We start from the raw sequence: 22,284 nt of genomic DNA on the forward strand, positions 1-22,284 counted from the left end.
TTCCATAGTGTCCTGAGCTTAGGGGTCAATTAAACTTTGTACTAGGAACTTCAGTTTTGTTTCAGCCTTAGTGGGGGAGGGACAGGGAGCATCAAGCATAACCCTATTCATCTGAATGCTTTTCACACCCTTCAGCTAAATGGTAAAGAATAGTAATAATTTCTTAATTTCAATGTTTTCGATTCACTTCTATAACCAATGTCCAGGTGTGAATCTCTACCTGAGTATGCAGGTTTATCTAGACCTGAATTAACATAAGGATCTTCAAAACAATCCCTGTGAAGTCACATCAGTCAGTACCTTCCTAATTATGTCAGGTGATGAGTTAATTTGCCAAATTCAAGAGTAGCCAAATCTTGTTGCTATCAGGACAAACTGTACTCAATTCTGACAACTAGACAGTGGAAGTGGAGAGGATATTTCTCCTGGCTGGTGGTGTCAAGAACCAGGGGTCACTGTTTCAGCAATCATGGAAGACATTTAAGACTGACATAAAGTGAAATCCCTTGACTCAGAGGATGGTGAGGTTGTGGAGTTTCCTGCCATAGAAGGTATTGGTTCAAATCAAATCAAATCAACTCAAGTTTAATTATCATTCAAACCATACATGGATACAGTTAAATGAGGTAGTGTTTCTCTAGGGCTAAGGAGGATAACGTACATTCAAAATAATGGGAGAGAGAGAAAAAACACACATCGTTACACAAGAAAAACACATGTATAGTCCAAGTCCATGAGTGAATGCAAATAGATGATACAGCTCCAGGCATTCCAGCCTGTCATACCACCAATTTGGAAGCCAGTTTGCTGAAAATATCTTAGGAGGTAGACAGATTTATAGATACAATAAAAAGAATCAAGGAATGTAGGAGAAAATGGTAATTCTGCACAGGTCCTCTCCAGTTTATAAATACCCAACTTATGCATAGCCCTTGTATACAAAAAGCATTTGGGAGACTGGTGAGATAGATTCATCAACTACTGTAGGGCTACAGGTGACCTTTCCTGATGCTTGCTGGAATTTTGTCACATCAAACCCAAAAATACTTTTTGGTAACCATTTTACAAACTCTGTCTAGAGACTCTTGTCTGGAGTCAGCAGCAGTTTCCTTTTTAAAGCTGTCAAAAGCATTCAAAACTTCACCTGCTGAGATGTGCTGAGGCTAAATTTGTTAATAAATTTTATTATAAAGAATGGCAAAGTTTGATTTAAAATACTTCTTCAGACAGTCTTTTCATATGGAATAAATCATTTCTGTAGGCATCTTCGGCCATGTGGGAACTTGGTTTGCAGCCATACTTCCAACTTTGTGAACTGCTCCGGGTACTGCTCAGGAATAAAACCCTGCCGTAACCTGGGGAGGGCCTACATTGAAATGAAAGGTCAGATATGATCATATTGAAAGATAGAGAGGGTTCAAAAGTAAAATGGTCTATCCTTCTTATGATCAGTAAATATATTTAGAGACAATGAGAAATAACTTTCACACAATAGAGCTTTCAGAAGACTATCAGAGTTGTCTGAGGACAAGACTCTAATTTCTACTGCCTGTGGCCTTATCTCCACTTTTGGCTTGTCCCACTTTGGTATCAAAGGCAAGAAGATATTGGGAGCTGTGAAGCCACTGCCAGAGGCTGTTTATTGTGTTACGAACCCCGTAACTGGGTCACTTACCAGCAAAGATAGAGAGGTCCGTTGAAGTCTGATGGTACTATTTTTAACAGTATTTATTGGTACAAACACACAAAAATAATATCAATGCAAACATACAGATAATATACGTTGTCAATACTAACTCTAAAAGTGCGGGTATAATAATGATCAATAAGAAATAAGCTCTATCGTTGTCTAGGGGATAATGTATTGTCCGATGGAAATATAAAAGTCACTCAAGTTCATGCAGGCTGCAACCTTTTGTTGGAGTCACGAGAGACAGATGTTTTAAACTTGCCAGCTTTTCCTTTTTATGATGTTGATCCTTCGAGAGTTCCATTTTTGTGGCCGGACACTTTTGGCCTCTCCTTTAGCTAAACCTTCTTCCATGGTGGGGCCCCAATTCCTAGGCAAAGGAAAAGTACGCACGCGAGCCCCCCCCCCCCACTGGCTGTCGCTATTAAACGCTGTCATGGGATTTCTAGCGTTTTTCCTGGTGCGTCTAAAGGGGTTGTTCCCCAGACCTTCTTTTATCCTTACTCACGGGGTCTCAGATGTCAATCAGGTTGGGATGATGCCATCCCCCAACCAGCCCACGTTGCTCCTTCCTTGAGAGCTTCAATGAATAGCACAGTGCTCAATACACAATTCCGTCTCCAAGAGACAATGGCCGTTTCCCGTGGCTTTGTATCACTGAGGAGCCAGGACATTCCAAACCCCTTGTGGATTCTGCATGTCTTTCTCTCATTTCCTGGATCTCCTGACCTGAATTAATAGTGATCTTGCGATTCTCAAAAAGGAGGGGGCTACTTTGTACCCTTCGGCCCCTCAGAGTTGGGGCACAGGCGTAACAATTGTGTATAGTTAATCATGATGGTGGTAAAATTCAGCTTTGGTTTATTGTTATACTCACTGTCAGCATTACTTTGGAGTGACTGACTGAGGAAACTCTACTGGTACTGAGCATGGATTTTCCTTTACCTTGCCTATCTGTAATCATTTGGAAAGTCTGGAAAAAATGAGAAGACGTGTCATTATTAAATCAGTAATCGCTTTGTATTTTTAAATATGTTCACCTATTCAGTATGGTTCTTTATATGTAGGAAAACTAGAGTAGAGTATTGGATTATGACATTAATTGTAACTGCTACTTTAATATCATAATTACCTTAAGGACTATGTCTGTCACAAGTTGAATGATTACCACATTGTTCCACTATGCTTACAGTTTTAGTTAAAATTTAATAGCCACAAAAGCACATGTTCCCTATCCTCTTAGTCTGAGTAAATTATGCTAAGAGAAAATTAATACATTGCACCCTTTGTCTTATATGAAACCTTACAATGGTTCTGTCTAGAGATGCCAATCTTTGCATTTGAGCAGAAAGAGCATGATTCTTACTTTTAAATTCACAAATGTTGAGCTTCAGTCTTTATGACAGTTCTTTACAATTGGTCTTGGAAATGCTTTTGAGTCTATAGCATGTTGTTTTCATTTTCTTTTACTAGAATGTTCAAGAAGGTCCCAGTGTCATCCGCCACTTGTTAAATCAGTCAAGTCAACTACACTATACCCCTGAAGGTAAGGACCTCCTGTTATTATGATTTAATGGAAACAAAAATAATGAGAATGTAAAAGCTTGCTGTCTCCCTATTTTACAATAAAGCATGAAATCAAAGTTTACCCTTGGTAGTCTTGAGTATACAGTAGTTGAACAAGTATTACATTTTCCACTGTAGTTCAGTTTTTATATTTAATTTAGTTTTCTCAACTTACTTTAACTATCTTCTGATCTGGAGCACCTGGACCATGATGCTTTTTCTCTCTTTTTCTTGCCTCAGTGGGAGGACTCAACCCTCTGAAGCTATCTCGGTTTGAAACAAGTTTGAGGGTAAAACTAAAAGCTTCAATGAGTGTTCCAAAATATTTACACAAGTGACATTATTTGAGTTGCTTCCTCTTTCTCCTCTCTTGCATGGTTCATAGGTTTCATGTGAGCATGAAACTGAACTGTAGTCAATAGAATGAGATTACCAAGATGTAAAACATTTGGGGAACCTAATTCAAAATAACCCAATTCACAATAAATAATATTTAATTCACCATGTGGAATATTCAAATTCTCTTTACTCATAGAGTCATACAGTACAGCACAGAGACAGGCCATTTGACCATAATGACTATCAAGCTCCTAATACTATTTATTTTATTTGCAGAAATAGCTTTTGTTTGCAGAAATGACGCTCTTCCTGGTTTTGCTGGGTCTTTTACAGTTTCTTTATCTGTACAAAAATTGCTCTAATTTCAGTCTCTGCTTTTCACGGGCCCGAGGACATTGTAACACATCTGGAATCGCAAGTATATGGATCTGATACAGCACTTCATACAAGAACAGATTTTACACTGAGATCCTTTCAGCCAAAGGTGCAAATTCCATTTCAAGTGGCCCCAGGACAACGACCTCGTAAGCTTGAGATTGAAAGGTAATATTCTGTATTTCAACATGTACAAACAAGCTGGAGGAACTCAGCAGTCAGGCAGCATCCGTGGAAACAACAGTCAACGTTTTGGGCCGAAGGGTCACAGACGAGATGGTGAGCGGCTGGAGGAGGAGGCAGAGAGAGGGTGGGATGGGGGAAGGGAGGGGGATGGTCTCAGCCTGAAAAGTTGACTGTTATTTCCACGGATGCTGCTCGACCTGCTGAGTTCCTACAGCTTGTTTGGACGTGTTGATTTGACCACAGCATCTGCAGTGTACTTTGTGTTTACTATTCTCTATTTCACTTTTATATTTCTTGTTATAATTTTGGATGTCATCTAGAGGATCTATTTCTGTAGGAAGTTATAAATGTGGGTTGGTTTATTAGGTAATCTAATGATACTTTTCAGTAAAACAAAATGTTGAAATTAGGTCAGGCTGTATCTGAAAAGAGAAACAGTTGATCTGGGATTCATCATCAAGATGGGAAAGAAAGAAAATGAATAAATTTTAGTTATCAGAGAAAGTGAGGTGGTGGGGTGGGGAGGAATATGTAGAATAAAAGGCATCTATTGGATAGAATGTGATCAGATGATTTAATGTGATTTTTAGGCAGCATTTACCATCAAATTAATCCAGTTTGTTTGATAAATGTATTGCTAATGGTAAGGATATGGCAAATACACAGCAGGCTATGATATATATATAAAAGGACCAACTCAGCCAAAAGGATGATAGGCAAAAATCACTAATTCTGATTACTTAAAATTGCTGAAGTTATCCTAACAGGCTGTGGCATAGACTGATGGAAAATGAGTTGTGTTGGACCTTGTGCAGTATATGAAGCCACAGGTAGAAAAGTTAGAGTGAGAGGGGCATGGTCAATTAAAGAGAGAGTTAACCAGAAATTCAAGGTCACTCCTGCAGGTGCTCTGCAAAGCAATCACCCAATTTGCATTTGGTTTCCCAGTGTACACTTTGTGAACACTGAACACAGTATACCAGATTCACAATATGGAACATACAATTCACAATATGCAAGTGATTTTCTTCTTTATCTTAATAGGTTGTTTGGGTCTCTGGATGGTGTGAAATGAAGAGACATTCACCTCTTTCTAACAATCGGATCTTGTTTAGTAACAGCACTCTTTCATTTTATAATGTTTTGTTTCTAACAGGCGAAGGCGGCAATACCAGAGTCAGAATCTTAAACAATTGCTTAAGCATGAAGGAATTAATTCAGACAAGTTGATACCACGTCTCTCAGGACCAGAAAAAAATCGTGCCAAGAGTGGAAAGAATCCAGCGCAATTCACTGTATACCTTCCATTAGAGGTATTGTGCAGATCTTCCAGATATTAGTGTCAATGATTTATGGTTAATTCATTTGTAGTATAATTTTATGGTACAATCAGGGAAGTTAAACCACATATTTTAAAACAGGTTAATACATTTTTAAACTTATAAACAAATATTTTATAAAGATATTATAATATAATAGAATTCACCTTAAAGTTTGAAAAGGAGAAATTAAAGCAAAATTATCAGTATTACAGTGGAGTAAAAGGAACTACGAGGCATAAGACTTCCGATAAGATGGCCGTTCATTTGGACACAGTGGCCACTTGGGTGAAAACCAGAGGTGCTCTTTTCTTTGTTTAATGCATTTTTCAAGAGAGAGTTAGATAGAGCTCTTATAGATAGCAGGGTCAAGGGATAGGGAGAGAGGGAAGGAACAGGGTACTGATTGTGTATGATCAGCCATGATCACAGTGAATGGCGGTGCTGGCTAGAAGGGCTGAATGGCCTACCCCTGCACCTACTGTCTATTGTCTATTAATGATTGCACGACTGTAATGTATGGATCTATTTCTTTTATAGCAATAACTCCCCTTAAGCACTATGTTTGAACTGTTGTCTATGCATGCACATTGATCTCTCTCTCTCTCTCTCTCTCTCTCTCCCCCTCCCCCTCTCCTGTTGGTGCTACCTTCCAGTATTAAGGCTGATTTATACTTGTGCATTGTGTCTACGCCGTAGGTACCGTGTACCTTACGCTGTAGGGTAACGTGCGTTGTCGTTGTCTGAACCTTTAGTGCCCAGGTGGCACATGGGGTCTCCACAAGGGTCTTGCATTTCTGCCGGTTTTTTGCTCTGCTGCTCGCCGTTACCCAGTTCATGCCTACTTCTTTCAGTTCTGCTTCCACAGATCTTCGCCACACCATTTTGGGCCTGCCCCTACTTCGCTTTCCCTGTGGGATCCACCTTAGTACCACTTCTGCTAGCTGATCATTTGGCATTCTCATTATCTGGCCCAGCCATCTCCATCATCTTCTTTTCACACAAACTGAGATTGATCCCATACTGCAAGGTGTAAGCAAGTCTTGGTTTCTGATTTTCTCAGGCCAGAAGATCTTCTTGATACGTCGTAGACATTTTGTCTGGAACGTGTCAAGTTTCTTGCAGATGTCTTTCGTCAACTTCCAACATTCACTTCCATAAAGTAGCATGCTTAGGATGTTGCTTGTAAAAATTCTGGTTTTGGTGTTAAGTTTGAGTTGTGTGGATTTCCAAACTGCATCAAGGCTGCCAAAAGCTTGATTTGCTTTAGATAGTTGGCACTTAATCATCAGATGTTTCATGTCATGGCTCCTCCCCAAAAAACTCACTCACGCATTGTGGTGACGCAGACTGCAGCAACTGTGATTGGTCCGCTTAGTAGCATCAGATTTCCTCCTACCCGTTTCCGGTTGTTTCTTCTGTGCCATATCTGTACACTGATGCGAAATAGATGAACCAAATTGTCAAATCTACCTGCCAACATGCAAAAATGTTTGAAATGCATTTCCTTGTCCATGTCTCTCATGAAGAAACTCAACACAGTAGCATAGAAACCCCACCACCAACTAGCGTTTTGGCGCACACCAACGCACGCTCGCTATGGCGTAGAGTGACGCAGAAGTGAAAATCGGGGCTACAGCGTAAGCTGCAGTGTAGCCCGTACACACAAGTGTAAATCAGCCTTTAGATTGGTGGAATGACAGGCTGGATTGCAATGGCTGCCTTAATCACTATCATCCAGGAGCACTTACATCCACTGTGATGAAGTGTCTTGAGAGTATGAGCTTCTGCCTGAGAAGTGACTTGGGTTCACTCCAATTTGCCTACCATTCTAACAGGTCACCAGATGGGCTACATACAAGAGTTCTGAAAAAGGTGGCTAGGGAATTGTGGAGCCATTGGTAATGATATTTCAAGAATCACTAGATTCCGGCATGGTCCTGGAGGACTGGAAAATTGGAAATGTTGCTCCAATCTTCAAGAAGAGAAGGAGGCAGAAGAAAGGAAATTATAGATCAGTTAGCCTGACTTCAGTGTTTGGGAAGATGTTGGAGTCAATTGTTAAGAATAAGGTCTCAGGGTACTTTGAAGCACATGATAAGATAGGCCAAAGTCAGCATGGTTTCCTGAAGGGGAAATCTTCTGACAAATCTGTTGGAATTCTTTGAGGAAATAACAAGTAGGATAGACAAAGGAGAATTAGTGGATGCTGTGTACTTAGTTTTTTAGAAGGCCTTTGACGAGGTGCTTAACAAGTTGCGAGCCCAGGAAAGATACAAGCATGGATAGAGAATTGGCTGATTGGCAGAAGGGAAAGAGCGGGAATAAAGGGAAACTTTTCTGGTTGGCTGTTGGCGATTAGTGGTGTTCCACTGGGGTTGGTGTTGGGACTGCTTCTTTTTATGTTATATGTCATTGATTTGGATGATGGAATTGATGGCATCATGGCCAAGTTTGTGAATGATACGAAGATAGATGGAGGAGCAACTAGTGTTGAGGAAGCAGGGAAACTGCAGAAAGGTCTTAGACAGATTAGGAGAATGGGCAAAGTTGCAGTTAGATACAGTGTCAGGAAGTGTATGATCACACACTGTGGCAGAAGAAATGAAAGCTAAGAAAACAAATTTTCTAAACAGCAGAATATTCAAAATTCAGAGGTGCAAAGGGACTTGGGAGTCCTGATGCAGGATTCCTTAAAGGCTAGCTTTCAGGTTGAGTCAAGTGGTGAGGAAGGCAAATGCAATGTTAGCATTCATTTTGAAAGGACTAGAATATAACAGCTAAGATATAATGCTGAGGCTTTATAAGGCACAGGTAAGGCCTCACTTTGAGTATTGTGAGCTCTTTGGGCCCCTTATCTAAGAAAGGATGTGCTGACATTGGAGAGGGTTCAGCGGAGGTTCACAAGAATGATTCTGGGAATGAAAGGGTTATCATATGAGGAGTGCTTGCTGGCTCTGGCTCAGTACTCATTGGAATTTAGAAGAATGAGGGGCGATCTCATTGAAACCAATTGAATGTTGAAAGGCCTAGATAGAATGGATGTGAAGAGAATGTTTCCTTTGGTGGGAGAGTTTAGGACCAGAATATAGGAGCGTCCATTTAGAATGGAAATGAGGATGAGTTTCTTTAGCCAAAGGGTGCTGAGTCTGTGCAACTCATTGCCACAGGTGCCTGTAGAGGACATGTCATTGGGTGTATTTAAAGCAGAGGTTGTAGGTTCTTGGTTAGTCAGGGCATGAAAGGTTACAGGGAGAAAGTAGGAGAATGGGGTTGAGAGGGAAAATGGATCAGCTGTGATGAAATGGCAGAGCAGGATCAATTGGCTGAATGACCTAATACTACTCCTAAATCTTCTGGTCTTACAGTCTTACAGTTCACTGACTTGAAGCAATCCCATAGTTACTCCTCTGTCTCCCATGACCACCTCTTCCTTGCCCTTACTTCAGGAGTCTTGTTCTTTAGCATCTGCTGTATGCAGGTTAGAGGAAGGCAGCCTTCCTCAGATCAGATTTCTTGAAATGCCATCTAGGCATGGAATGATGGCAGTGTTGAGTGTGTTGGGACCCCTGGTGCTGTAGCTTATATGCTGACGATAATTTGGCCGAGAGATTTCTTCAAACAAGCCTGCCTGAAGTCCCCAACAATGATTTGAAAGCCATCGTGGTAGGCTGTGTCTTGTTTGCTGATGGCCGCACTCAGTACCTCAAGTGTCTGGTTACCATCAGCCTTTGGTGGTATGTCATGGAGGAGATCTTTCTTGGTAAGTAGAATGGCTGGCACTTAATCTTCAGATGCTTCAGGTCATGGGAACAAGAGAGCAACCAGATCACTGTGTTCAAGCTCCACAGTGAGTTTTCTCATGATACACAGAACCTTCTCTGAATCAGCAGTTGGATTCAACCTGTGTATCTAGAAGCCTTCAGGTCTGATCATCAAATATGGCATGTTGGAGTGAGCCATGTCTTCATGAAGCACAGAAGGCAGCAATTCCTCATTTCACTGCAATACAACAACCTTGCCTTAAGATCCTTAATCTAGTTTTCTAGCAATTATGCATTTGCTAGCAAAATAGCAGGGTAGCGGAAGTTTCATACCCTTCAATTTAGTCCTGCGTCCCTCTCTTTTGGCTATGACGATGTAGCTCTGTCCGCTTAAAGGTGCTGTACCTGCATGCTTGTGAGTTTGGTCCACTGAGTCTTTCAGAAGATCATGAAATGGTTAGTTTTCAAAGGTAGAGGGAAATTACTGGATGCAGATTGCAGTAAAAATAGTTCCAAAGAAATATATTTAGAAGTCATATGCCTGCAACATGGCACCATGTTTGGAAGGAAAAATGGAAGATCAGATTATCATTTAAATGGCAAAAGATTGCAGCATGCTGCTGTGCAGAAGGACTTGGGGGTGCTTGTGCATGAATTGTGGAAGGTTGGTTTGCAGGTGAAGGCTATCTAGAAGGCAAATAGACTGTTGGCCTACATTACTAGAGGGGTTGAATTTAAGAGCGAAGAGGTTATGCTGCCACTGTACAGGGTACTGGTAAGGCCGCATCTGGAGTACTGCATGCAGTTATGTTCTCCTTACTTAAGGAAGGATATACTGGCTTTGGAGGCTGTGCAGAGGAGGTTCACCAGATTGATTCCAGAGATGAGGGGCTCAGACTATGAGGAGAGATTGAGTTGCCTGGGACTGTACTCACTGGAATTCAGAAGAATGAGAGAAGATCTTATAGAAGTATAAAATTATGAAAGGGATAAATAAGATCGAGGCAGGAAAGCTGTTTCCATTGGTAGATGAGACTAGAACTAGGGGACATAGCCTCAGGATTCAGGGGAGTAAATATAGGATGGAGATGAGGAGGAAGTGCTTTTCCCAAAGAGTGGTGAATCTGTGGAATTCTCTGCCCAATGAAGCAGTGGAGACAACCTCAGTAAATATATTTCCGACAAGGTTGGGTAGATTTTTACATAGCAGGGGAATTAATGGTTATAGGGAAAAGGCAGGTAGGTGGAGATGAGTCCATGATCAGATCAACCATGATCTTATTGAATGGCGGAGCTGTACTAAGCCTTACAGACATAAGTATAAAGCAAATAAAGCAGGGATCTAAGTACACAGCCCTGTGGTGATTGTGGAGGAGGTGTTGTTGCTGATGAACTGACTGGGGTCTTGACTGTCCATATAATCTAGGGTTGAATGAAGAGCCAATGAAAAGGCAGCTGCTGTTGACTTGTTGTGACAGTGGTCAAATTGGAGTGGATCCAAGCCACTCCTCAGGTAGGAGTTGCTATGCTTCATCACCACCCCTCAAAGCACTTCATCAGAGTAGGATGATGGTCATTGAGGCAGGTTACCACATTCTGTTTGAGCACTGGTATAATTGAAGCTTGCTTGAAGCAGATGGGTACCTCATATTGCTAAAGTGAGAAGTTAAGGATACAGGTTGAATTCCCCTTATCCATGATTCCAAAATCCGAAAGCCTCTGAAATTCAAATTGTTTTTTTTTTAACTCTGACGTGATGTCACAAATGGAAGATGCTGGGAAAGTTCCTAGGTAATGTGCAGGTCTCTGTGCACCACAGACAATTCTGAGAACTGACCTCACATATGTAAATTAACAGAAGTTAATGAAATATAGAAAAACTGCATAAAGCGGAAAAGCGATCAGTCGGAGTGAACTTAACGGTGTGCTGATCATGAAACAAGCAAAGATCTATCACAACAAACTGAAAACTGAAGGTAGTTGTGAATATTCTGCAGGTTGGTTGCAGAAATTTAAGAAAAAGCTTGGCATTCAGTTTTTAAAACATTTACTGATCACAAAAATACAGCCCCAGAACAAGTACTACAATGCTGATTATTTTTATACCTTACATAAAGCCTTAAAAAAAAGTAGAATACCAATATTATACTGAAAACTTTTAATCAAAACACAGTATTGTAGGTGGAGACTGAATGCCTGCTGCTGTTTGTTGTTGTTCAACAGCTGATTCAGGTATTCTTCCGATGTTACCATGCTGCTTTCAGTACCCTGTACATATTATATTAATGGTATGTAATAATTTTTACTGTTGAACAATTGTAAGACAAAGACTGCTTATATGTAGCACATAAATTCAGAGTTGGAAATTATGGTGATCCCAAGTTATCTCATTATATATTCCAAAATCTGAAAAAGTCCAAAATCCAAAACACTTCTGGCCCCATGCTTTTTGGATAAGGGGACTCAGCCTGTATTATATTGTAACGTACTGCTGCTACAGAACCACAGATTTCACAACATATGGGACATTTCCTCTGTAAAGGAATCTAAAGTAGAGGTAATTTTAAAAGTATAAAATTGCTAATTAACGAGATTGAGAGGCAAAATTCTATTTTTAAGTGAGTTTCAAATGTTCCGTAACCCTAACTTTTGGAACTCACTTCCCCAATAAGAAATGCAGTTGAAAGATTAAACATTTTTTTAGGCAGAACTAGTTAGATACTTGATAAGCAAAAGAGTGAAAGGTGTTATGGGTGGATAGAATCTGGATTGAGGTTACAATCAGATCCTCCATGATGTTGTAAATGGCAAGCAGACTTGAAAGTCTAAGTGGCTTTTTCTTACTCCCAATTTATACCTTTGTATATAAAGGGGAGTTTTACAGTCCTTGAACAACCAGATATATATTTATTCTCTTCATGAATCCTTCAGCATTGTTTCACCAGATGGCAGTTTTCACCAAAATTTCACATTTGAACTACTGTTTTTATTCATTTTGTTATTTGTTTCTGTTGCTGTTCCACTTCCTTGTGCTTGTTTGTTAGTTCTGTTCAAAACCTTTCTCACCTATTACTCATAGTCTCTTCATGACAATGACAGCTTTTAACCTTGATCATGTCCTTTTCTCTGTTCTGCTGAATAAGATTAATGGTGTAACTTCCTATATATCAGAACTATTTGCATTTGCTCCTCTCAGGTCATCTTCCTACTCTGAGAATGGTACATGGAGTACTGCAGCCCACCCCACCCCCCATGGTGATCAAGGTGCCCACCTAAACTAAAACACAAACTAGAGAAAATCTGCAGATGCTGAAAATCCGAGCAACACCCACAAAGTGCTGGAGGAACTCAGTAGGCCAGGCAGCATCTATGGAAAAGAGTGTAGTCGATGTTTCAGGTTTCATCAGGACTGGAGAAAAAAAGATGAGGAGTTAGAAGGTGGGGGAGGGGAGGAAGAAACACCAGGTGATAGGTGAAACCAGGAGGAGGGGTGAAGTAAAGAACTGAGAAGTTGATTGGAGAAAGAGATACAGGGCTGGAGAAGGGGAGTGATAGGAGAGGACAGGAGGTCAGGGAAGAAAGAAAAAGGTGAGGAGCAAAGGGGAGGAAGTGATGGGCAGATAAGGAGATAATGTGAAAGAGGGAAATGGGAATGGTGAAGGAGAGAGGGAGGACATTACCAGAAGTCTGAGAAATCAATGTTCATGCCATCAGGTTGGAGGTTACCCAGATGGACTATAAGGTGTTGTTCCTCCAACCTGAGTGTGGCCTCATCGCAGCAGTGGAGGAGAGTGGACTGACTCGTCAGAATGGGAATGGGAAGTAAAATTAAAATGGGTGGCCACTTGGAGATCCTGCTTTTTCTGGTGGATGGAGTGTAGGTGCTTGGCAAAGCAATCTCCCAATCTGCGTTGGGTCTCACTGATATACAGACAGCTACACTGGGAACATAGGATATAGTAGATGACCAAATAGTCTCACAGGTGAAGTGTCACCTCGCCTAGAAGGACTGTTTGGGGCCCTGAATGGTAGCAAGGGGCAAGTGTAGCACTTGTTCTGCTTGCAAGGGTGAGTGCCAAGAGGGAGATCAGTTGGGAGGGACTCACCTCTTCCCACCCTGTTACTTGTAAAAACTGTCATCCCCTTTTTTCAATTCCTTTGTCTCAGCCGCGTCTGTTCTGAGGATGAGGCTTTTCATTTCAGAGCAAAGGAGATGTCCTCCTTCTTCAAAGAAAGGGATTTCCCATCCTCCATTATCAACACTGCCCTCAACCGCATCTCTTCAATTTTGTGCATGTGTGCCCACATCCCATTCTCCCACCACCCCACTAGGGATGGGGTTCCACTTTTTCTCACCTACCACCCCACCAGTCTCCTCATTCATCATATAATTCTCCTTAACTCCCACCATTTCCAATGTGACCCCACCACCAAGCACATCCTTCCCTACATGACTCTCTTGTCCATTCATCCCTCCCCACTGATCTTCCTCCTGATATTTATCCTTGCAAGCAGAACAAGTACGATAACTGCTCCTACACCTCCTCCCTCACTGCCATTCAGGGCCCCAAATAGTCTTTCCAGATGAAACCACACTTCAGATGTGAGTCTATGGTACTCTACTTGATTAAATGTCAAGGGCATTGCTCTCAGCTGTGCCTCTAGGCCAGACCTTTCATCCATATTTGGACTAAGACTGCAATGAGGTTTGAAGTTACTAGTCCTGGCAGAATCTAAACTGGGCATCACTCGGATGTCGTTGGTGAGCATGTGCCACTTGCCACCACTGTTCAAAACACCTACCATTACCTTGCTGACAATAAAAACAGAGAATGCTGGAAATACTCAGCACATGAGGCCACATCATTGGAAAGAGAAGCAGAGCTAAAGTTTCAGATTCAAGACCTTCTGTCAGAAATTAGGAGGGAGACCAAAGAAACTTTTAAACTGCAGAAAGGTTGTTATGGGTGGAGATGGTGAGGGTATACTGCATTTGACAGGGTAAAACCATGGTGACTACAGGAATGAACTAAACAAAATTAGTGAACATAGGTAAAATATCCTGGACAAGAATGTAGGAGCTACAAAATATAGAGCAGGAAGACGTGTCTGGCAGGTCAGGCTGGGTACATCCTTCACTTTCAGAGAGAAGAAAAGTCACTGGAGGCTGCAGCATTAGCCCTGCCTCGTCTGCTCATGAAGAACTCAAGAGTTTCATTATTTTTGCTGCCAATTTTGCTCTATATTCACCTCACATGGTCACTCATTCTTCCTTTTCTGGATCGTTCCATCTTCATCTCAGGAGATATGCAAGCAACAGGTTTTAACATCAGTTACAGATCTACTGACTCTCAAAGCTGTCTCAACCACTTTTCATCCCATCACCCCACTCTATTCCATTGTTTCAGTTCCTGCATCTCTGACTTATTTGCCCTGATGATGAGACATTCTGTATGGATGTCCCTGAAATGCCTTCCTGCTTCCCCTCTTCCTGGATCATTGTTTTCCCTGTTCCAATGTACACAAAGTCTTCGAATGCATCACATCCATTCTCTGTGCCTCTAGTCTGACACTCTGTGACAAAACAAGGATATAGTTTTCCTGGTCCTCACCTTCCACCCCACCAGCCTCTGCATTCAACAGATTGTTCCCTCCAATATCCACCATCTTCAAAGAGATTCCAGCACTAGACATACTTAACCCCTTCACATTTCAGCATTTTGCAGTGTCTGTTCCCTCGTGACTCTATAGTCCGCTCCTCTGTTCTGACCAACCATCACTCTTCTTACAGCACTGTCCCTTACATCAGTAGGAAAACATTCTATTTAACATTCATTTAACAGTCAGATAGGCACTAGCCTATCTGCCATCAAGGACATACTGTATATCAAGAAAAGTGCTGGAAGAACACCAGAAATATCATGAAGGATCCTACCCACCCTGTTCAATGAGTGTTTACACCACTCTTATCAGGGAGGAGGCTACATAGCATCCATACCAGGCCCACTGGACTCAAGAGCAATTACTTCTCCCAAGCTGTCAGGCTGATCATCCATTAGCCCACCTCACTGACCCATCAGCACTACATACACATCACCTTGCACCACTTAATGTACATACTACTCTATGTATATAATAGTTATTTGTACATTGAGTTTTATAAGATTGCTTTTACATTTATATTTATTGTGTTTTTATTGTGTTCTTTATGCTTACTGTATTTTTTAAATGTTGCATCGGATCTGAAGCAACAATCATTTTATTCTCCTTTACAATCTTGAAACCTTGAATCCTTAGTAATGGTGCTACTTAGGTATTTGTGGTGATAGATATTGAAAGCATGCTCTTTCTGTCCTCAATGATAATTATATCTATTTATTAGTACAAGGAGAGAGATTTGTGATGATCAGCAGAAAGTTTCTTTGACTCTATTGACTTGATGCCAAAGATAATGTCTCAGGACCAATTCCTTCAGACTTGTACATGATTGTGCTAAAACCTCTGGTGTGTCAATCACACATAAGTTGTAATGGCAAGAGAAGAGTCAGATACATTGCCTTGTGTGGGCTTTCCTCAGAAAATAGGAACTCCCAAGGTAAAATGGAATACTTTTCCTCAGCTCCCCAATTCTGTAACAGGCAGAAAACCTAGAGGGCATTAACTAAATTTCCAGCTAAGATTCAATTCCCAATGACATTAAGGGACCAAGGTCCTTGATTCAGCAGTATTGTTGGCCAAGTGAGTCTCTGTACTTTGAGTGACATGCTCCAGGTATCAGAGACAGTCGGGGTGAAAAGGTGATGGGACTGCAGGAAAATTGACTCATAAATCTGCTATTCTTTCTACTATCCATTTACCTGATTGAGAACTCTTACAAACAGAAATTAGCTATGTGAAATCATTGTTTTAATCAAATACTTCCAGAATTCAACAAGTAAATGTATTCAAAAATATCCCTGTTTTCCAATTAACAAATGATAATAACTGATTTACATTTAATTTGCTATAGGTATTTGATGATGAAGAATTTGAAAGTCGGACTCCAGATGAATGGTTAGAACTTGGCTATGAGGAAGGATCTATTGATAGAAAGCCCATCCCAGGGTATGCTCTTCTGCCCAAAGATGACAAGTTGGGGCATGGTATGGTATATCAAAATATTACATTGACTGTAATTTCAGAATTTTAGCATCCACATTATACATGTAACTTTAAATGTCATCTTGTTATTGCTATGGACAATCAATTCTGCTTTTAACAACAACTAAAAGAATTGGTTAAGTCAAAACAAAAACAATCGCTACTGTCCAAGGTCTTTAAACAATTTTAAAGTATCACAGATGATGGGGCAAGTAGGTTATTTTCAACTATTCTTAAGGTATCTTTTAAAATAATAAAAACAATCCTTTAGAATAACTTTAAGCATTCTCTTAGAATCACTTCAAGTGATAAACTGATAAAATAAAGAAAATACATAATTTATTTGTATTAGCCTTGTTGACAGATGAATATGTTATGCAAAATGATTGGTTCCCCCAGCATTTTGTATGTGCTTCTCTGGATTTCCAACATCTGCAGAATCTCTTGTGTTTATGTTATGCTAGATGATCAGTGCAGGAGGTGAAATGTTCTGTCTCTCACCTCCAACACAGATAAGTTAAAATAATGAGAGTATCCCTTTGGCAGTTCTCTACAAAGATAAAATTTAGGACTATCATAAATTGTGGATGTTTTGATATTGCTTTAATGTCATTTATGTTCATTCTTCATCGGTGTAGCTGCTGAGTAAGAACAAACACCATTAAAGACATTTTGTTTTTTGGCCACACTTCTTAATGCAACCCACGGTAACTCTGAAATCAAGGTGAGTGCTGTCTTGGCAACCCTTTCTTTAAGGTGGTTCCTTTGCTGTGATTTTCATTCTGTGAACTCAGTTGAGTTCAAGCAGTACTGCTATCAAAATCATTCTTTTATTAGTGACTATAAGTTGTGAGCTCCAGACTTGCTGACCATGATATCTCATTATAGCTTTGTTTAGCTGTGGGCACAAGAATGTAAATTAACTAAAACTTAGAGATGCTAGTGACTTCACTCGGTGTGCAGGCAACACTTGAATTAACAAGAGCTTTATTTGTCACATATACACTGAAACATATAGTGAAATATGTTGTTTGCATCAAGAACCAACCCATCCGGATATGCTAGAAGTGCCTAGAAATGTTACCATGCTTCTGGTGCAAACATAGAACAACACTAACAATTTACTAACCCTAATTCATATATCTTTGGTATGTGGGATGAAATCCACAGGGTCATGGGGAGAATGTGTAAACTCCTTACAGACAGTAGGAAGAATCGAACTCTGATCGATGATCTCAGGCACTGTAAAACACTACACTAACTACTATGCTGCCGAGTCGCCATACCATGCATACTTGACTAAGTGTGGCATCAAACATTCCAGTATCATTGATGTCAGTGGAGATCAAGGCAAACCTTCCTGTGGCCTGAAATTAAACTTAATATGTATTATCTGTAGAATGGTGGAAATAGTGAGTGGTCTAAGCTGCACCCACTATCAGCGTCTTTAGGAATTTAGAACTGTGCCTGAAGGAAGGTGGTTTTAGCTGTTAGAAGTCGATCATCTCAGTTCTGCAAAATGTATTCTAGGCTCAGCTGCTTTATCTGTTGTTTTCACTCCAACTTTGTGCAAAGTGAGGAAGGCCTCTGATAATTCCACATGGTTCAACTCCATTAACAGTTCCTCAGTCAGCTAAGGAGCTCCACAAGACTTTGTACATTAGGCTCTACCCTTTAATCATAGCTCGCTGCTGAACATGAAACTTTCTGGATACTGCTTTTATGTCCAGAAGATGATTACTACAGGAAACTTACTGAGTATAGAGTATCATAAGTTTAATAATTCCTCCAAAATCTCTCATCTGACTTTTCTGCTGTTTCAATGTGAAATACTTTTAATGACTGATGGAGACACAAAAGACTGCAGATGCTGGAAATTTGGAGCAACACATAAAAAGCTGGAAGATCTCAGCTGATCAGGCAGCAGTCAATATTTCTGACCATGACCCCATCATCAGAATGATGGCTGATAACAAGTCTAGACCCAAAATGTTGACTTTTCATTTCACTTTATAGATGCTGCCTGAGCTGTTGAGTTCCTCCAAATTTTTTTTGTGTTGCTTCCTTTCATGACTGTTACACCAGAGAAAACTTACCATTACTATTTTGGTGCTAGACCATTACTTAAAAAATGTAAACATTAAATTGAATCTTGAATGGATTGAAGTACCTTTTAAGTATGATTAATCATCATTAATAAAATTATTTTTACAGTCACTTTTACTCTGTCTTTCTAGTAAGTGAGAAGCAGAACAAAGAGGAATGGAGAAGAAATTCCAGAGCAAAAGTCTTAGAAAGCTATTAATGGTGGAGAGAAGGAAATCAGAGATATGGAGTTTTATGGCTGGCATAGGTTATAAAGACATGGAAGAATGAGAACATTGTATAGAGTGCCGATCAAGAGGCAGCTAGATAAATGGGAATTGGTGCAAGCTAAGATGAGGGAAACAAAACTTTAGAAGAGCTTAGGTGGAAATTGTGAAGTAGTCCAGGAGAGCTTAGGATAGTTGAAGTCTGGAGGTTATGAAAGCATGGCTGATAACCAAAGGCAACAGTGGAAGCTGATGATATTATGGAGGAGGGTGAAAGTGGTCCACGTGTTGGAGAGGATAACTAGTTGGACAATCCAATCAGGGTAAAATTAGGACAGAGGTAGTGAACTGACTGGTTCAGTTTCAGAACTTGATAAAGGACATAGATGGGAATGGATTGTGATGAAGATAAACAAAATCTCAGATTTTATAAACATTTGAGTTGCCATTATTAGGTTTATATAATTTCCACTTCAGTGCTCATTTTGCTCAATAACTACAAAAAAAGACCTGATTTAAAAAGTATCTATCTTGATAAATGAAATAAAATATAGAAAATGCATTTTAAATATTTTTGGATAACCAGAGCTAGTATTTAGTTCAATAATTTTTTTTTAAATTCTTCAGATGTTCCCAAAAGTGACTCACTTGGCTACAGGTGGTTTTCTGTTGGAGTTTTGGACTACGACAAGGAAAAGAAACTATATCTGGTGCAAAAAGCAAATAGTTATGGTTTAATCCGAGATGAGCAAAACAGAATAGTACTGAATGGAGGCATTACTGAAACTGGTAGGTGCTTCCAATGATTTTGTTGTCTCAATGGACAGAATTACTGCATATAGTTTAAAACAGAGGAATATGTGAAATTTGCTTTGTATAAATAAAACATGAAACTATCTTGAAAGATACATAATAAAGGATCTTTCCTAAAGTGTCATTATTCTTAGGAAGAAATTTGGATCAAATTCTGATTTTTATCAAATTAGAGTTTTCTTCAACAATGTTAGATCTGATGAAAATGTAGAAATCTATTTGCATCAAAACCTTTTTTAATGATCCATTTCAACAAAATTAAGGATTAGAAATTGGATTTTCTCATCTTTTCACTTGGTGGTAACAAAGAATTATTAGCTAACCTCAATAATCGTGCTTTGTCAAATTTCAGTGGTGAACATTTTCTCAAAGCTGTGATGGATTGTCCAATAGGGACAAGAGAACATTATTCATCACTTCAAGCTTGTTCCAGCCAAAAGAGCAGAGCAAGACTGTGTTACCCATCTTGATTTCCTTATCTATTATGACCATTACTTGACCAGAGTCCATTGATCTCAGCTTTAATCTTTTCCAGTTGGACTTGCTACAGTTTTGTTTTTGGAAAGAAAGTTCCTGAATTCCACTACCCTTCATGTGAAGAGTACTTCCTGATATTTTTCACCATTCCCTTGTGACAGAGAAGGAAGCCATTGAGCCCACCAAGGTGTATGTCTACTCTTAGAGTGATTCAAATTAATCCCATTCTCACACTTACTTTCTTGTGGCTATTCTCTCTTAGATGCCATAAATTATCCCTGGCTTCTCCTGATACTTATTTGCAGTAAGGATATTTTGCAGTATTCCGCGTGGTTACTGCACTTATACATTTTATTTGAACTAGATGTACATAGTTACTATTATAATATTAGAAGCACAGCAGCTAGTTCATGTATCGCAAGATCCTAGATACCACAGTGGAATAAATGACCAAATAATCTATTTTGTCCAATATTGATTGAAGGATTAATATTAGTCCAGACACTGGGCTGAACTTCTGCTTTTGTTTGTGCCTTGAGATCAGATAGGCTCTCAGGATAATATCTCATTGGAAAAAAATGATAGTAATCACTCAAAGCTGCACTGAAGCATCAATCTAAAATGTATGTTAAAATTTCTGTAGTATAAATGGAACTATCCACTATCCATAAAGTCATAGCTGTCATCAGTTCTAAGAATCTTTTATACATTTTGATGTATAAATTTAAAATGTATGCAATTTAGTTGAATAAAATCTTATGAAGATTATTTTTCTTCCTTGAATATTAAGCATACCATTTTCTTTACAGGTGAGAGATTGAAGTTACCCAGTCAATATTGGATACCACGGGTCCAGCTGATGTTTAGTGCAGAAGATCCTGTGGTCTTTGCAAAGCGTGTGGCACAAGCTCATTTCCTACGCCAGAAGACAGAAGCTTTGCTGCTCTACAATCTGTACATTGACTGCATGCCAGTTGATGGGCTTAGGTTTCTAGATGAGAACAGTCTTAAAAAGATGAAGAAATGGGCTTTCAGCACTCCTGGGTTCAGAGATAAATCTGCGTATGTATTTAATCAATTGACTCATATGAATTCTGTTAAGATTCTCTGAATTCAATTCACATAGTTAAAATGAACAGGAAACTTTCATCATACTAGGTTCAGCTCTAATATAATCTGAGATTATACTGTATTTGCTTTTATAATAAGTTCTCAAATCATCTTGAATTGATTTATGTTGAATAATAAAACTTTTGGAGTTAGCTTTTACAAAACGAATGTAACAAAAAACCTCAAATGTTAAACAGGATTATACTGAATTTAGAGACAGAAACAGACCTTTTATCCCAACTGGTGAATGCTAAACTTTCCAGTGTTTATGCTACATAAACAAAACCATCAGATCTTATTTACCCTTCCATTTATTTTTCATTATTCAGTTATCTAGCTCCCTCTGAAAATGCATCTATGTTTTTTTTGCCCAAGTTACTCCATATGGTTACTCCAAATTCCTTATTGAATTAATTATTAACTACCTTAGATTAATGATCCATAATGTTTTGGTTGCCTCCAAATTAAGTTGTAACCACACCTGATTTGTAAATTTAATAAATCTACAAGTCATCTCTCAGCCATCTTAAGTCAAGTCAAGTCAACTTTTATTGTCATTTCGACCATAACTGCTGGTACAGTATATAGTAAAAATGAGACAACGTTTTTCAGGACCATGGTTTACATGACACAGTACAAAAACTAGACTGAACTACGTAATAAAAAAAACAGAGAAAGCAATACTAGACTACTATAGACCTACACTGGACTGCTTAAAGTGCACAAAAACAGTACCGGCATTACAATAAATATTAAACAGGACAATAGGGCAAGGTGTCAGTCCAGGCTTTGGGTATTGAGGAGTCTGATAGCTTGGGGGAAGAAACTGTTATATAGTCAGGTCATACGAGTCCGAATGCTTCAAAGCCTTTTCCCAGACGGCAGGAGGGAGAAGAGATTGTATGATGGGTGCATGGGGTCCTTCATAATGCTGTTTCCTTTGCGGATGCAGCGTGTAGTGTAAATGTCCGTGATGGCGGGAAGAGAGACCCTGATGATCTTCTCAGCTGACCTCACTATCCGCTGCAGGGTCTTGCGATCCGAGATGGTACAATTTCTGAACCAGGCAGTGATGCAGTTGCTCAGGATGCTCTCAATGCAACCCCTGTAGAATGTGATGAGGATGTGGGGTGGGAGATGGACTTTCCTCAGCCTTCACAAAAAGTAGAGACGCTGCTGGGCTTTCTTTGCTA

The 22,284-nt window shown here is 39.7% G+C and overlaps 1 protein-coding gene across 1 annotated transcript in view; it reads left to right on the plus strand.

Moving 5' to 3' along the window:
- The window catches only part of dnah1 (dynein, axonemal, heavy chain 1), a 357,521-nt gene that overhangs the window by 15,419 nt on the left and 319,818 nt on the right, over positions 1-22,284 (plus strand). The window contains exons 3-8 of the mRNA XM_059944450.1: positions 3,164-3,236; positions 3,964-4,138; positions 5,313-5,469; positions 16,249-16,381; positions 19,319-19,480; positions 20,791-21,043. Of these exons, the coding sequence (XP_059800433.1) occupies positions 3,164-3,236; positions 3,964-4,138; positions 5,313-5,469; positions 16,249-16,381; positions 19,319-19,480; positions 20,791-21,043 (953 nt within the window). The remainder of the gene's footprint in view (positions 1-3,163; positions 3,237-3,963; positions 4,139-5,312; positions 5,470-16,248; positions 16,382-19,318; positions 19,481-20,790; positions 21,044-22,284) is intronic.

Source organism: Hypanus sabinus, chromosome 19 (genome assembly GCF_030144855.1).
Source record: "Hypanus sabinus isolate sHypSab1 chromosome 19, sHypSab1.hap1, whole genome shotgun sequence".
In the NCBI taxonomy this organism is placed as follows: domain Eukaryota; kingdom Metazoa; phylum Chordata; class Chondrichthyes; order Myliobatiformes; family Dasyatidae; genus Hypanus; species Hypanus sabinus.